Source organism: Drosophila grimshawi, unplaced genomic scaffold (genome assembly GCF_018153295.1).
Source record: "Drosophila grimshawi isolate 15287-2541.00 unplaced genomic scaffold, ASM1815329v1 contig_44, whole genome shotgun sequence".
In the NCBI taxonomy this organism is placed as follows: Eukaryota; Metazoa; Arthropoda; class Insecta; order Diptera; family Drosophilidae; genus Drosophila; species Drosophila grimshawi.
The window spans coordinates 1,703,107-1,721,219 of NW_025063240.1; the positions used below are offsets into that span (position 1 = coordinate 1,703,107).

The 18,113-nt window shown below is 36.6% G+C and overlaps 1 protein-coding gene across 1 annotated transcript; it reads left to right on the forward strand.

Annotated features, from left to right (window-relative positions):
- Nucleotides 1-1,616: 1,616 nt before the first annotated feature.
- Nucleotides 1,617-17,928, forward strand: LOC6557924 (somatostatin receptor type 5). Its single transcript, XM_001985485.2, has 3 exons — nucleotides 1,617-2,064; nucleotides 16,048-16,084; nucleotides 16,160-17,928. The coding sequence occupies exon 3, from the start codon at nucleotides 16,184-16,186 to the stop codon at nucleotides 17,687-17,689; it is 1,506 nt and encodes a 501-aa protein (XP_001985521.1). The 5' UTR covers nucleotides 1,617-2,064; nucleotides 16,048-16,084; nucleotides 16,160-16,183; the 3' UTR covers nucleotides 17,690-17,928.
- Nucleotides 17,929-18,113: the final 185 nt, after the last annotated feature.

Genomic DNA, 18,113 nt, shown 5'->3' on the forward strand with positions numbered 1-18,113 from the left:
AATAGTACTAGTATTACGCAGCAGCAAAAGAAAATAGGAAAATATAAAAAATATGAGTTGCAAATTTTCACTATTTTCTTTTGCTGCTGCGTGGTACTAGTACTATTCTAAAATGCTTGAGCATGAGCAGGCAGAAGTTCAATCAGAAGGATTAAAAGTTTTGCCTAAAGGGCGAGCTAAGGCGTAGCTCACAGAACAGTGCCTTATTTTGGCACTTTCTTGTTGGGTGTTGTTTTGAAGCTCTGGGTTTCTCTGCTCCTCGTGATTTTATTTCCTGCTGTCCATGCCAAAAACTTTTATACGAATAGCTGACAAAAAAAGGTCCTTTGTTGCACATGGAAATGATTGAAATTTCCAACAACTTGGCCAAACGAGCCACGAGCTAAAATGTTATATTAATTTTCTGACACCAAAAGTAAAAAAGCATATTACGTAACTGGTTATATGCGAGAGCATAGTTCTACCTTGCCTTTAACAACTTTAAAAGGAAATTCTTCGAAATTTCCAGTTTATAGTTAAGTTTTAGAAATTTTGCTATTGAGAGAAATTCGTTAAAAGGCATTTAGAAAACTTTTAGAAATTCTGGAAATTTATTCTTTGTTAATATTTGCAATGTCAAAGTCCAACTGCCTTAAATCTTTAATTAGAATAGAAATGTTTCACACCTGCAAACAACAAACCTAACAGAATTGATATCAGTTAACAGTACACTGTAAACGTTAACAGCACAAGTGCCAGCGAAAGTGAAAGTTTGCCGGCAATAGCACTTATGGGCGTAAATATGTATATAGCGAGTATAAGAGAGCTACAAGCCAGGCAAATGACAGGAACAAAGAGAGTATAAAAGCTATGCGTTATTAATTGTTCACAGAGTGAGAAAAAAGAGGGCGATAACAAGTACTGTAATTTTAAATATTTAAAGGGAGTTGCTGAATGCTTGCAATTGTTGCTCGTAATTTTAACTTGTTGTTATTAACTCAATATTTGAGGAAAAAAAATTATATTTAACCAGAAACTTGAGTTGAAGGTGTAGTCGCTGGTGCTCTCACTTGTATTATTAATCATATTATTATTTTCTATATAAATGTATTAAAAATATTAATATTAATAATTATAAAATATACTAAATGTAATAAATTAAAAATAATATTAATTAACAAATAAGAAACTACGTAATTAAGCAGCTATACGACGGAGATGCTCAGAAGTTTCGAAAACTATTCCGATAAATCCCAATAACCATTTTAATATTGAGCTTTTACTCTTATTTGCTAATTGCATTAAGAACCGTATAAAAAACAAGAGAATTAAGAAACACAATGTAAATCGCAAATGTTATTTTTGAATTTCTTAAATCATGTACATTACTCAAACAAAATACTTGACTATTTCTCTCAGTGAAACTGCAATGCTAGCGATTTTGGGGGGTGCAGCTGCAAATGTGGAGAACGAGGCAAATAACGAGCAGCAGAACCACACACGAGCATACATCTGGCCAATTTGCCGAGCAGACACGATGCGGCATCGTGCGTCGTGCAGTTCGGAGGCGTCACATGCACCACAACAACATTCGCCGGCAACTGCGACCAACAGTATGCAAAACAAAGCTGAAACGTGCAGTTGGCATTGTCATCCCAGCGACACGAACGCAGGCGAAAAGGCAAAAGCCGAAAGGCGAAAAGCGGCCCCAAAGCAACAGCACTTAAATCAAACATTCAGAAACGGCGACGGCGACGGCGACGGCGACAGCGACGCTGGCAATGCTAATGCAAATTAGCAAAACGCTGCGAAAATAAACAAATAATTCTACGGGCGGCAGCAGCACAAATAATTCAGACAGTGAAAAATAACAGAGAAATTCGTGAAATTCGAGAAATCGCAGCATCGTTTGCCAAATGTTTTGAGAACCTCAAAAAACAAAAAAACCACGAACCAAAAAAAAAAAGTTGAAATAAAACAAAATAAAATTGTGCGTGCCATTTGGGAATTGTACGAAACAGAAATCCACAACCAGAACGGAGATGGGCCTTGTGCCAAGGCGGCAATTGGCAACGCATAACAATGGTAAGCACAAGATACATTTGTATCTTCCCAGAGAGCGTATTGTATGTCGCTGTCTCGAAGCCAGTTTAAGTGGGGAATAACTCTTCCTACGATAAAAACGTCCTGTGCATTGGAATTTATCAGATAAGCTACAATTTGTACGCCGGGCAATTTATATCTGTTGAATGCGAGACGAAAACAGGGTTATTGCTGGCAACTGCATGTGACAAGAATACAACGGCGAAAATGACTCCTGTCGATTTTGAATAACTTGTGTAGGATTATTTAAATCAGAACCCGAATGCCCAACTAATAGCTGGGCATATATTGCCAGGAAGGAAACTGGGTCAATAGTCAAGCTAATATTTGCTTGTTTATCGAGTAGAAAAGGGGACCGGATTCCAGTGAAGCAGGGCCCAGCAACAGCAGCACTTGTAAAAAGTTGCCTCATTTACAAAAACGAAATCCCCCCGAAACGTCCCCAGCTAGAAGGTCATTGCACTCTTTTCTGATAGACAGACTGACTGACAGACAGACGAATGGACGGATGGACGGACTGAGTGACGCGCATTCCGTTGATGGTTGTTGGTGGAGTCAAGTGTGGAGCAGCAGCAGCAGCAGCAAAAAGGACGAAAGCATTCAGCAGCTGCTACGCATGTAATTTGTCAGACAGATTTCTCTGAACGTTTGAGCAAGGAGTAGCAAGGCAAGGCAAGGCACCTCCAACACCACCCCCAACCCCACCATCAATCCATACAGCAATCGACACCAACGTTGAACGACATTTCAGGGAAATGGTTTCCTAGCAGCACGGCTGACTGGCTGCCATTTGACAGTGCTCTTTGAGCCAGAACATGCTGGACTTGGAACTTGGGACTTGGGAGGCGACACAAGAAAACAACAGACATAAACATATCAGCGCCAATGATGTGATAAAATGTAAAAATGTTTTAGCCGTGAATAAAGGACTTGAAGATACTCTACACGCCAATAGAAAATAGATCATAGAATCACTTCTTTGTTTGTGTTGCGATTTTGTACTTTCACTTTTCGCTTTACTCAGTATGAAAACTTTATAGACTCTGTTTTTAAAACTGTGGGAGATAAAGACTTTCATGTTGACTCTAGCTTTATGCCTGATTGTAAAAATTGAATTTGTATCGAGGTTTTTATCCAATTTTCAACTCCCTCTTGGACGGGCCTGCCTTAATATTCACACTCTTGCTACCTCCGGTATCAGAGTATTATAAAATTAAGGGGCAACTGAGCGCTTCCAAGATTTTGACCTGTCACACAGAGTGCATAGTAAAGACGTTTAATTTGATGACACCAAAGTGTGCCTTAACCTTCCTTCCCATCCTTGAATCGGCAGCAGGCAAATAGTCAACGACAAAAACAAAGTGAAAGAGTTTCCGTTCTAGTCAAATGAACGAAAGGATGTCTTATGCACACTGCAAACAAAAAACAGTGGGCAAAACTGTAATGTTCTTTAGTAAAAATTAAGATGTTAATGCGAAACAATTTTAAGTTCCAATTCCGATTCTTGTACGAAAAATATAAAGAATTCCAATGGGATTCCAGTATTTTTTCAACTTTTTTACGATATTCGGTTAGGTGACTTGGTTTTTTAGGTGGAGTGATGACTATTAATTAAATAAAATCGAAATTATATCCACTTGGGTTACTCAAGAAAATATTGAATTCTGATTCCGATTCTGAATTTCAATCGGTTTCGGTTTGACACTCTGATAAAAATTGATTTTTTTGTTTTTTGATATAAGCTTAAAATATTCTAATAAAAACCTGAATTTATTTACTAAAATATGGAAAATTATAAGTCAACTTTCATTAGGCAACGCTTTTGCTTGTGTCCCAAAGACATTTTAATATCAGAAGCATTGACAAGTTTTCGCTTTTGTTTTATTATGCTCTTTTAATGCTTTCATTCTGTACAATTTTAAATATATTTATCTGGATGGAGATGTGGAAAGATAAATCATAATTTAAAATAATTGCATCAGGTACTCATATTATACACAGGTACAAATATTCATGATGACTGACAAATGTGTGCTTCGAAAGTCATCACTTGTCTTATGGCTGCAACCACCAACATTTAATGAGACAGCCAAAGCTGCATCAGACTTTTTAAAATTTTCCCCAGAGCAAAAACTTTTGCAATTAATTACGGGGAGACCTTTAAACGTTGCAGGGAGTGTGTGAGGTATTTGAGTGTGGCACGGGGCAAGCAACGATGTACTTGAACTGCGTTCAATATAAGGCAATGAGCTCAGATAAGCATGTCGAGCTATTGCAATTAGTTTCGAGTCGCAAATGGCAATGGAAATGCAGTCAATACAAGTGGAAATGAAATCTGCAAGCATTTAGAGTGGATTCAGACTAGGCTCCACATCTAGCTATGTATAATGGGCTGCAGCCGAGAACTTTCTTGGCCCACTTGACGAGACCAAACTAATGAGAGACGCCACCGCATGATGACTGACGATTGACAAGTAATGAGGACCACCAACCCGTCCGGACCCAATGTTTGCAGAATGGGTACCTAAAGGCTGTGTCACTCAAGGAGAAAGAGGAAAGGGATTGCCAGTGAAACGTGCTGAGTGGAAGCAACTAGGTGTTAAAGTGGAAACAAAGTGCTCACGAAAGTCCACACAGATGTGGCCTGCTAAGAAAACTGGGCGAAAGAATAGCAACAAAGTCGCAAAGTGAGTTGTTGCCATGACCATGCTAAGATAGGCAAAGAAACCAAAAAATATATATATAAAAGAGGTGGCTTTCAAAAGCTAACAAAAGCAGAAAACTGGTAGACAGTAGTTTCGAGACACCATAATGTCGTTTCATTGGCTAGGATGTGGCAAAAGGCGAAAGTTATAGGAAATATCCTGCATGCATCCTACATTAAATAATCTAAAGCGCTCTAATCGACGAAACTCGACCTTATCCAAATTATATCATATTACCACTCGTTCCCCGTAGCTATTGAAGTCTATTCATATTTGTGTTGTATGTTTTACACAGAAAATGATTGATAATTAAATATAAATAGTTGATTTATTTATTTAACAACTTTGTTAACTGATCTTTATGAAATTCATCAATAGATGCTGAGGTATGCTCCTACTGAAATCGTATGCTATATTTCTTCTTTTGTGGTTTTCATTTTATGTATTTTTGAGTAACGGGTCTTTACCTCTTATAGTCTCTTATAGCCTAACTGCACTATGCCGCTAAAAGCATCTTATTTTACTTTGTCTTTTCGAAATAAATAATAAAACTATAAAACAGATTTGCAGCAGTTTTCTGAAAATAAATAAGAAACATATTTAAAAATTAAAAAAGGATTCCATTTCCATTTTGTTTTCAGCGTTAAATTATAATAAATTAAAACAAAACAAAATTAAAAATTATTGCAAAAAACCTGAATTACTCAGGTCGAACATACTTTACGAGTGATGAATGTTCGGAATGTAAAGGCATACTGCAAATCCTGTAGATATTCAATAATGTAAGAGATTTTAATAATGTATCCTCCGTTTCATACTAACGGACGGACGGATAGACGGATCGATAGACGTAAATGGCTGAACTCAATTTAAATTCACGTGAACAAAGACATTATCATGAAAAATTAACATTTTCTGGAGTTAAAACGCTTGCTTTAATATAAATTAAAAATCAGTTGCATTAGATCAAGAGCTCATGTTGGTAATAACAGCAAGTTTTTTAAAAGAATTTTTCTGAAAACTCCCTAAATCATGGAAATGCACATATTGTGGTCCCCTGCTTGGTTGCTTACATAAGTTTCTTTTGCTCAAATATGCCACAACTTTTTTATCAAGTTGTCGTCAGCCATTTGCAACAGCACCCAACGCTGAACAATGCCACTGTATCCAGTTGCGAGAAAACTCCCTGGCTGTTGCCATGATTAATGTTCAAATTAAACAACGCCAGACTGACGTTAATGACAACAAAACAGAAACAACGGCAACAGTATTACTACCAACAATGAAAAAAAGTATCTAAAAAGTTATTACCATAAACAACAAAGGGTTGCAAGATAATGAATTGCGCATAGTCGGGTGACTCAGTGCCGTCATGGGAATAAAGCAATTTCAATATGCATAAATAACTAAATAAAACCATATATTTTTATCACTGCTACCCTAATTTGCTTAGTTAAATGGCATAATTTGTATTAAGTTCAGTGATTAAATAGAATTTCAATTAGCTAATCAATCAAATCTGAGCCATGATCAAATAAAATACCCCATTAGCAATGTCAGTCATTCCACAGCACTCTCTCTCTCTCTCTCTTTCTATATATATATATATATCTCTCTCTCTCTCTCTCTCTCTCTCTCTCTCTCTGTACACGCCGATTAGTTTTCATCTGAACTACTAAGGACGGACTCTGTCCGTCCCTGGGAGTCATGTGATCGCAATTTCGCTTCGCTTCCGATTCAATTTCGCAATTTAATTAGCGACCCAATGACGAAATGAATGATTGAGGTGACAAGCCACTCGCCACCAGCTCCCCCAACTTAGGCATTATTGATTGGATTTTTAGCAGCTAGAGAAAAAAGAGTGTGACATTGATGTGCAGCTGATATGATACCATTTATGGAGCACTGCTGTTTGTGCCATCATGGCAAAAATATCAATTAATTAACGGCATGATTTAGTGTTAATTGAGCGTCAATACATTATACACATCATCGATAGATAGGTTCAGGCGTCAGAGGTCCCCTGTGGGTTATCTCAATGCACCACATTTATGCCAACAGACGGGGTAAGGCAATCAAGGGAAATTGGCAATGTACATCATGTTTTCATTGCTTCTACTTAAATTAACTCATGAATATAATAAAAATCATTTGCAATTGGTTGGTCATGGTTGCAAACATATAAAATACTTTGATGGACAATGTGGCAAAAAACAATGCAGCAACAAAAAATACTGACAAAATATTACACAATTTGGATAAAAGAAATATAAAAAAAAGGCAACGTAATTAATAAAAGTCAACCAGAAAGTATAGTTACAATAATAACAATTTTAAATATGTGTTTCGTATTGTCGATAATATTTATAATTAGTTTTGATTCCAATTAAAATGCTATTGTGTGCAGTTTACGTGCACTTTTGGAATCCATGGCTTGTAATCTGTATGAGGGAAAACTTTAATGAAATCGATTAAACTAAAATAAATGTTAAATACACAAGTTGATTAAGGTTATTAATACTCAAAGCTTCGGTGTGTTGCCGTTATGCCTGTATTTAAAAAATATTTATCAATTTAGTTTATTCTCTGTTTACATACAACAAACTGTACCCTTGAACAAATTGAAAGAAGAATGTAGCCAGAATGTAGTAAAGGAGGTATCCACTTTACACATATTAAATCAAACAATTTCATTAACTTTCGTTTTTAAATAGGGCATCATATATTCAAGGTCTCCTTATTTGTTCACATAACTATCTAGTTTCCTATTTCTATATACAAAATTAATATATCCCCAGTAGCCAAGAGTCTGTTAGGTATACCTGTATGTTTGGTCGACTACCATAACTGAATGAATAAATAAATGTGATGGTTGGCTAAGTGAATAAAAAGCAAGTGCCAATGAAAAAGAACAACAACAACATCGGTAAAAAACCAGAAGGGCTTTGAATATGCTGCAATAATAATTAATTGGCCATTCATGTTGCTAATTGCATTTCTTGTCAAGCGGCAAACGACTTTCAACTCTGGAACCAGACAAATTGCTTTGAACAGCACTTGAATTGATTTCGATGTTAAATTTATTTATTTTTGTAATATAAATACAAATATCAATACTGTACTGTGTGTAAAGAAAACTGATAAACTGAGTGACTTACCGACTGATTGACTGGAGAGAAAAACCCGTGTTCGCCGGACAACATAAAAAGAGCCAAGCATTTGAGCTGTTTATTTCGTTCCGATAATTTTACTTGAAATATTATTTGTACGTATATGGCAATTGATTGAATAAGCAAAGAGCAAGTTCCATTGAAACGGAAGTGGAAGATGGCCCTTTGATTAGCCAGTAAATGGACCAAAGGAAAGGAAGACAGAGATCTGGCCAGTTTAAGAGAACACTTATAATACTTAATGAAGTGGAGCACATTTTTAGATTCTAGTGCAAGGGTACATAAATTTAAAGATTAATTAAGCAGCAGTGAAAAAATATGATGATATCTATGAAAGTTTGAAAATGTTGGCAGTATATGGTAACACACAATTTTTATTGAACAAAATTATCTTTAAATTTGAATTAGCTTGAAAATGGTCATACAATTATTTGTCTTATCTTTGAAGGAGATTAACAGCAGCCTATCTTCCAACCTTGGTGAGTCTAATACACATATTACACAAAGCAAATAGTACTAGGTGGAAGAAAGTACATGAAAGAAATATGAAGTCATACAAATTAAGATATAATATTCATGTTGTGCAAATTTAATACAATGCGAAACAAGAAAACGATTATAAAATAAATAGCCTTCATCTGAAAATAAATGCTTCGTTGGATTGACAACCAATTTCGCATAGCCATAAACAACACAAGCCAACGGTTTGTCAAAAATAACAAATGCCAGTATTACAACAACATGAAATTTAAACATGGCCAAAACGGCGCAATTGTCAAACGAATAGAAAATATAAAAAGAAAGGCGAATGACAAAAGCATTTATATTGTGGCAACAATTCCAAAATATGCACGCCCACAACCGCGTGCCATGCTGACCACTGGATGGATTTTAAGCCAGTTTAGCATATGGAATAAATGCGCTTGGTCCAATTATTACGAATAGTTGCCGAAATTGTGTTGGAATTTTCAATAGGAATTATCGAAGCGTGAGCTTCTCTAAATAAGCGTCAAACAGAAAGCGAACAATAAACATAACCAGCAGATGGGGCGGCTATTAGGTCGTGGGCGTGACAATATATTCCTGCTAATTTATGCAAATTGCATCACGTGGGGGTCCGACTGTTAATAAGCACACACATTCTCATATACACACACACACACACACACACACACACATACACACACAGTGCACACACCATAAATAGCACTGCGGGGAATGTTTTCGCTTAAACTATGACGGGGAATTCGAACTTTAACCTAATGTTTTTGTAATTTGTTTCTGCTGGTAATTGACTTGCATGGAACTTCTGAATTTGTGGAAAACTAAAAGCCCTCCTCACAATTACATATGAAATATTTTTAGGGAATTGAAATTAATTAAATATTTATAGCCGGATTCTGTTATGCCCAACATTTTTTACATACACTTACATATCCAATATATATGATTGTTATCGAAATTCAATTTTAGTAAATTATAAAAAACAAATTTCAGTAATTAAATTATAATTTTATTTTAAAACAATCGCCTACTTTTCGTTGAAATATCAGTTATTTGTAATATTGATTTTGCCATGATCTTTATAGCATCGATACGAAACCCGATAAATCATCGTAAAAAATCCATGAAATACATTTTTTAAATTCTCTACATACTTTATGAATGTTGAATGTACAGCTTTATGTCACAAAAACTAAGATATATACAGATTATATTAGGCAGAACTTAAAATGGCATACAAGCAAATAATTTTAGTAAAAGTTTAGAAAACTTGTTCATATAATCCGCTTACAATGCCAATACATAGTATTTTTCTTGAGTTCAGCAGATATCTAAGTATACGTCAGTACTTCTACTGATTTATAATCTTATTAAAGTCGTAAATGGTGCCAAATGTTTCCTGCAGTGCAGTTCTTAAGGCTCTTAATGGACCTCTGTGACAAATCACCTGGAACTCTTAGCAGTGCATAAAACACCTGAAAAATATGTGCCATAGTCTAACCCAATGAACAAAGGGCGGATATATAGGATTTTTTGGCCTGCAGCTGAAACCACAATAGCACTCAGCAACACCAACAACAACGCAACCACATCAAAGGGTGGCCACAGCCAAATTTGTGTTTTTCATTTCGTTATCCGACAAAAGGTGCAAATGTGTCTGCTAAAAGCCAAAAGCTACTGCCTTTGCTAGAGGGGGACCCAAGGTGGCTGCAGTTGGTTAACAATGGGAAAAAGTCAACACTAACAGACACACACACAGCCATACATACATACATATATAAATAAGTGGACAGGATGGGAACTAACCAACAAGGTCCCCAGCCAGAGGCGTAATAAGTGGAGTAAAGTCAAACTCTCGTTTAATGGGATGCCTCGAAACTAACCACAAGGGATTGGAAACATATCAGAAAATTGTAATGCAAATGACTACAAAATACCCTCTTCAGGTTGGAAGTAATTAATAATTTAATAGGCAGCTGGTTAAACTAACTGAATTAATAAATTTTTCAAATTAGAGAATATTAAACTTCAATTTATAGAATACAAATAGAACTTAGTTCTTTAACAAACCTTTCGTATATCTTCTTTATTTGCTCCCTCACTCGTTATCTCTCTCCCTTCCTAATGATTTTTACCATTATTGGTAAGTTATTAGTTGATAAACAGTTTTTGGGCTGATTGCAATAAATATTTGAACATTTCACATTTCAATAACCCCATTATTTATATCATATAGCTTATCTTTTATTTTAAAGTTTAATTTGATGTTTCATTTTAAATTTTGTTTCATTTTATTAGTAGCTTTCATTAAAATTGTAATTTTAATTAAAAATTGTTATTTTTGTAACCTTTTTAAAAAATGTAGACTGCTTTCATTCCACAATAAATAAGTAAATAATAAAAAAATATCCTCAACTTTTTAACGCTTTTTAATAAATTAGTAACTAAACTCGAAACAAATAACAAATTTTAAAAATTAAATAATATATGCATGTTTATTCCAATTAGCACTCATATTTGATAAGTTATATTATTTTAAAAACTGAATTAACATCAATAAAAATTGTTAATTAATTAAAATTGGAGAGAATTCTCATGCCTTTGAAGACTGATGCACTTGAAACTATGTATATATAATTGTCGCGAATCCAGGTTGGTTTTTTTTTTCATTTTTATGAAAACGCCACAGAGTAGCCAACTGTCATGCACAAGCCAACTCGAAGGTGTACCAATGATTAAGTGCGGTTAACATTTGGCAAACAGAGACAGCTGGCTAGGAAGAGCAGGGGTGTGTGCGGCTTTTGTTTATGTTGCACTTTACACTAGGCAGGCCACACACTTCATAAACACAACCCACACAACCCACACAACCCACAAGTGCACTTGACACACGAGGCCCAGCATGTTAACCGGGTGTTTTTGTTGTAATAGCGTTGTTTGTGTGTGTGGATTCGATAGCGTTCAGGGTATGCATGCAAATTTACTATCCATATTTGCCAGTCTGCACGTGTGTTTATATGTATACATATGTGTGTGTGTGTGTGTGTGTTGCCTATGGATTGTACTTGTACTTGCTGTTTATCCAAAAATTATACGCCTCACATGCCGCCTCGCCGCCCTCTATTTCGACCAATCTCTACTAGAAACCAGAAGGCAGAAGGCAGCTAAACATTTGCCAAGCTTTTGACTGTCAGGCAACTGTGTCTGCCCTCTGCCTTCTATCTTTGCCACCAATCTCTCCTCTTGTCTATGCCTTGTTGTATGCAATAGAATTTGCCACACTGTTTAACTTGCTGTGCGGACTGTACTCTGCAAATTTACAGCATTATCCACAAGCGTGCAACAACTTGTACAACAACTTTCTTGCCGATTTACCTAACCCAAAGGTCGGATAAGTTTGTAACTAACAAGTTGTATACACAAACTTTTAATTAATTAATTGCACACTCTCCAAATGTGAGATGCGCTGCTCTAATCCATAAATCAAATCAATTAGGTGCGGCTAAGAGCATTTAACTATTATTAATGCTTATTGATACATTGTTTTGAATCCAGTTCAGAGAGCACAAAACCCAAAACGATGGCAACTATCTTTCGGATATATAAAGTTTATTCACGTTATTTGCTCCCCTCCTCAGCGAAGCTCTAAACTAGCTCAGTATAAGTTCTAGCTGTGCTGAATTCCGAGTGCGACAGAAACTTTTGATGGATTCTGTTGACTGAAAATAGTATTGAGTGCACTTTGCTGGCTTATGCGATAGTTCTTGAGTTATAACAGCTATGTTCATTCCCCCAAGCAAAGCTACTGCTTTATAGCCTTTCGACACATCATCATCAACAGCAGCAGTACCAGCAGCAAAAGCAGCAGCAAGCGCAGACATGTCCAGCCACAAGCTGCACGACATTCGAATCTTGGTCAGAGACGGAGCGGAGGGCAGGGGGGGATGACTACCATAAACTGCATAAATTTTTAATAAGCTCAGCACACAAAATGCGACCAAGGAACTGGAGCTGAAAACAACGACGTTGACAGCTATGCTGGGAGTTGCAGTCGTTGCAGTCTTTCCAGTTGCAGTTCGAGTTGCCTTTTGTGGCAGCTTCCTGTTGCATGTGTCAGCATTCAAAAATGGCCACTCGAAGCTGCCGCTCATCAGCTGGCATCAAAAAGTGCAGCAATCATTGCAGCACATGTTCAACTTGCCTGCCAAATGGCATACATTGTGCTAAGTGCAGTGGACAGCCCTGCAAATAAGCTCAACCACTCTCCATCCATAGCCAGCACAATTTGTGCCTCAATTGAGGTTACAGATAACAGCAACGGCTACGATAGCACAATGAAAGCAAAATCAGATCGCACCTGATATCAGCTTTATAAAAGCGCAGAGACAGGTGTTGAACTAAAGCCGTTAAAACAATTCGACCAACAGTCAAAGCATTTACAACACTCTTAACAATGCTCTGTGGTGCGGTCAACAGAGTGCTTCGGTTAAAAAATACCCCACGATTCTGTTATGACATTTCTTTTACTTGATATTACACATTATTACGTACATATTAATATTACACAATAATTATTTATTGTATTTTTGAAAATGTTTTTAGTTAAAGGCGTACTACGAGCTGACTATCGGATCCTCTAAATAAAAATGCAATAAATTTATTTTTCAGCATAAATTAAGTTGAGAATTCCATAAATTAAATTGAAATGGCGCCAGCAAATTACACACTTAATAAATAGTTAAAAATTATATTACAATTTTTATCGATATATTTACATATTCATATACATATCTTAAAAGGGTAAACATGCAAAATGCACACGACACAAGCAAATTATAATTAAGGCATGCAAAATTCAAACATGGTTTTAAAAATAACCGACTCCAGTTACATCAGTATTTAAGGAGCACACACACACATTCTTACAGCACTGCAATTCCTAAAAGTACTTGCTGTAAGTAAATCAACAATTACGACATTAAGCTGTTGAAATCTCCTTAGCGCAAAAGGTTTTATTTGTGAAAGCCATTGCTTAACTTGAGGACACTTCAAGAGTGCTTGCATGTTAATTTCCCGCACATGGCATCAACGTGCCGTTAATCGATTGCACAACCGAATCCTACACCCGCTTACAAAATCCCGTCCGCAACCCGTCCGTCTGTCTGTCCGTGCCTGCATTCGGCCACCCATCCGTCCGTGCGTCCATCCGTGTCTTGTTGATTGCCTCTGTCGTCGATTGCAGTCAGATTTATTGCCTAGAATTACGTACGAGCCGTGTTCGACTGTGCAAGAGAGCTTTTGACAAACCGAATATCGAAGCAATTTGCAGTTTACAACGAGACTCACATGTCTAGCAATATATTCGATTCAGTTAAAAGCTTTAACAAGCATAAATGTTTTAGTGGAACACATTTCTATATAACGCACCCATGCATCCAAGCATGCTTGTATATATATTTATAGTAACTAAAGGTATTTCAAATCGAAGGGGGGTAAATAAAAACGAAATACAAAAATAAACTCTTACATGTTGGAAATAGTTCACGTAGCCCCTAGTTTCAATGAAACAGGCAGACATTAATAAATTGACTATTTAGAAACTGATCCAAACTACAAGAATCTAGGTTTTCGGATGAGCTTGCATAAATATCATATGATGAGTTCCGACAGTTCCGAAAACAAATAGATTAAGCTAAGTATTTCTTTATTCACTCTAATAAATAAATTCAGTTAAACCTGCATCAAAGCAATATTAATTTCGCTTTCGATTTTCGGATGAGCTTTCATTTTTGTTGTTTTCAATTAAATCCATTAACACGAATAGATAAAGCTATTTAGTTCCTTAAGTTTTATACTGCATGAATTAATAAAGTTTATCGATCGCCGGCTTACATATCCAAGAATTGAATCTTACTTATAGTTTTTACTTTCTGCTAGTGTTGGTGAGCCAAGGGCAATATTGTGTTTTCTCTTGCATACGACATGGCTACAGTTTGAAAATTGAGCACTCGTTTCCTGTTTTGGAATGTTGATGCAACACTTGAAACTGTCTTGTTATGTAGCCCATTTGCACTAAGCTGCCAGCACTGTAAGCTATTTTAATTTATTTCAACTGAACACCACACTTGTGTTCACATGATTTCGATAGCTTTTGCTCCGGGCTAACTTCAAAATTCACGCAATGTAAAATATGCCGCAAATTAATTTGCGAGTAAAACATGTTTATTTAAACAAAGTGTCGATCAAATTGAAGGCCACTCGAGCTGTGGCATAACTAAGCGGCTTATATACCTACATATTAATATCCTTACATGCTTACATGTATTTCATAAATGAAAGCAAATTTAAGATTGACACGTTCACAAATATTGTTTCTCTCAACACAGCCGGCGTTAGACAAAATATGGAACAGAGTTTTGCATACAGAAGGTAGAAGAATATTTTACCTAATATTTGCATAACTTGTGCTTTATTCTTATGCAAATTTGTTTTTGCCACTTTGTTTATTTGTAGAACATGTAAAACAGCTACAAAGCTTTCACTTGTCAAATTATGCGTACTTTCATTTTAATTGAAATGTTTATGTCATTTGCATAAACACATTTCTTATTGGCCGTCAATCAAGTTTTTGTGCTTCGATTGTGGAGAGTAAGTTTACTGTTTGCCAAAAGTTGTGTGAATTAATTGTGCATTTATTGATTGATTTATAAATGTTTGCTTAAAATTTCACTAAAATTGAAGACAAGAAATCAAAGCAGAATCGAAAGTTTAATTTGTATGTTTACAAAGTGTAATTGTGAAATAAGTTGGAAAAGTAAAAGAAAAAGAACTCAAAACCACATTAGTCAACTGAAATCAATAATTTTGTAACCACTTTCGAAGCAAGCAATTTTGACACAGGATTGAGAAATTGAAGTACAAGGAGAATTTAGAATTTAAAGCACAGTATTGGATTATATTTATTATCAGTTTTTATGAAATTTGTTTTTTAAATTAAGTTAGCCTCCTTTTACTTATCTTACAAGTAACTTATATAGGAACAATTAAAAGCTTTGCTTAAATTAATAATCCAATTAGTGAAAGAAGCAGTTGCTTATGGTTAACTATATTTTTCATAATTATTTAATTTTAATTAATTTTTTTATAAAAAATACACACGCAAAAATTAATGTATTCATTTCCCTAATGTTTCCAATAAATAAACATAAAATATTTATAATTAAATACTCCAATTATCATAATTCAATGTCGAAAAAGTCATTTGAGTATAATAACAATTAAATAAACTAGAGGTCTCAGATATTTTCATAAATCGACCTGACCGTATATAAATATAATTGTTGTAATTGCCAAAGTTAAAAAAGAATAAAATACGGCAAACAAATTTGTTTGAAGCACACACAATCCACAATAGAGGCAATTTGCAATTTGCAATAGTTTAAAACTAAATGAAACTCCATAGAAGTCGTCTAAATAAATGTTTATAATAGAAAGCCAATCATTGACATTACCAAATAAACAGAAACTAATTTAATTTGTTGACTCGACGTAAAATGTTTAACTAGCAATTTACATTTATTTTCCAGGCTAAATAACAAACCCAATGCTGATGACAAAGCAACAGTAAGGCTTAAAACCACAAACAAACTATACAAACCATATATATATATATATACATATAAACATTTATGTATGTAGAATTGTTCAACTAGCTTGGACAACATGTGGCTACTGATTGTGGGTCTTCATTTGGCCAGTGGCAGCCCAACGGAATCACAGCCAGAGTGGCTATTGACCGGAAGCAGCAACAGCAGCAGCGGCAGCAGCAGCAGTAGCAGCAGCACAGCAGCAAACTACTATCCCAATGACACCATCTATAGTACCCAATCTGGAGAGTACTTGCCACAGGCCACTGGCAGCATCAGTTCCGTTCACAGCACAGATCTTCCAACCTATGAGCATTGTATCGCCACTCGCAATTCATTTGCGGATGTGTTGACGGTGGTGCTGTATGGGCTGGTTTGCATTGTGGGTCTGTTCGGCAACACGCTGGTCATCTATGTAGTGCTGCGCTTCTCCAAGATGCAGACGGTGACCAACATCTATATACTCAATCTGGCCATAGCAGACGAGTGTTTTCTGATTGGCATTCCATTTCTACTCTACACGATGCGCATTTGCAGCTGGCGCTTTGGGGAGCTGATGTGCAAGGCGTATATGGTGAGCACATCGATAACGTCCTTCACCTCCTCCATCTTTCTGCTGATAATGTCCGCAGATCGCTATATAGCCGTCTGCCATCCGATATCATCACCGCGCTATCGCACTCTTCACATTGCCAAGTTGGTATCGGCGCTGGCATGGAGCACCTCGGCTGTGCTGATGCTGCCCGTGATGCTATATGCCAGCACCGTGGAGCAGGAGGATGGCGTCAACTATTCGTGCAATATTATGTGGCCAGACGCGTACAAGAAGCACTCGGGCACCACATTCATATTGTACACCTTCTTTCTGGGCTTCGCGACACCGTTGTGCTTCATACTCAGCTTTTACTATTTGGTCATCAGGAAGCTGCGCTCGGTGGGACCAAAGCATGCGGCCAAGTCCAAGGAGAAGCGTCGCGCCCATCGCAAGGTGACGCGCCTGGTGCTCACCGTCATAACGGTCTATATAAGCTGTTGGCTGCCCCACTGGATGTCCCAGCTGGCACTGATCCACTCGAATCCGGCGCAGCGTGATTTATCGCGCCTGGAGATACTCATATTTTTGCTGCTAGGCGCTTTGGTCTATTCCAATTCTGCGGTGAATCCCATACTCTATGCCTTTCTCAGTGAGAATTTTCGCAAGAGCTTCTTCAAAGCATTTACTTGTATGACCAAACAGGACATTAACGCACAGCTCCATCTGGAGCCCAGTATCTTTACAAAGCAGGGTAGTCGCCGCCGTGGCGGCTCCAGACGTCTCCTGGCGCCCAATCAACAACAACAACAACAGCAACCGCCGACACTCCTGGCCATCCAAGCGGGCAACAACAACTCATCGACGACCACTTCATCGACAACGACAGCGGAGAAAACGGGCTCGACAAGTGCCCAAAAGTCCTGTAGCTCCAATGGCAAGTTGACAGGGCAGGGAGAGAACTTCATCATCTGTCTGGGTGAGCAGCAGGAAGCAATTTGCACAACGATGCGCCGCGGATCGAACCAGATGGAACAAACTGATCTTTAGAAAGTATATACAATTTTAATTAAATAAAATTACATTTTAAAAGTAAGTCGTTTGTCGTGTAAGTACAATTAAGGGGTATGTGTTTTGAATATGAAGCAATTGTTTCTACTTAAGTTGTGTGTATTACAAATAGTCACTTTCTCAACAACAGTATTATCCGAATGACCCCCAAAACAGTCATTAACCCAAATACTGCCCCCTTTTGTGTTTTTGCTTAATTTTTAATGCTATATTCAAATACTAAGTGAAATACTTTTAAATGTATTTAATACCACGATTTTACTGCAAAATATATATGTATAAGGGTTTTAAGTGCTCAAACCGAATGCAAAGGTTTTTAATTGGCAGGGCAGCCGCAAAAGGGTTTAAGGAGGGAACTTTACTTCTTTTCTAAATGTGTAGCATTTAAATCTACTAGAATTAA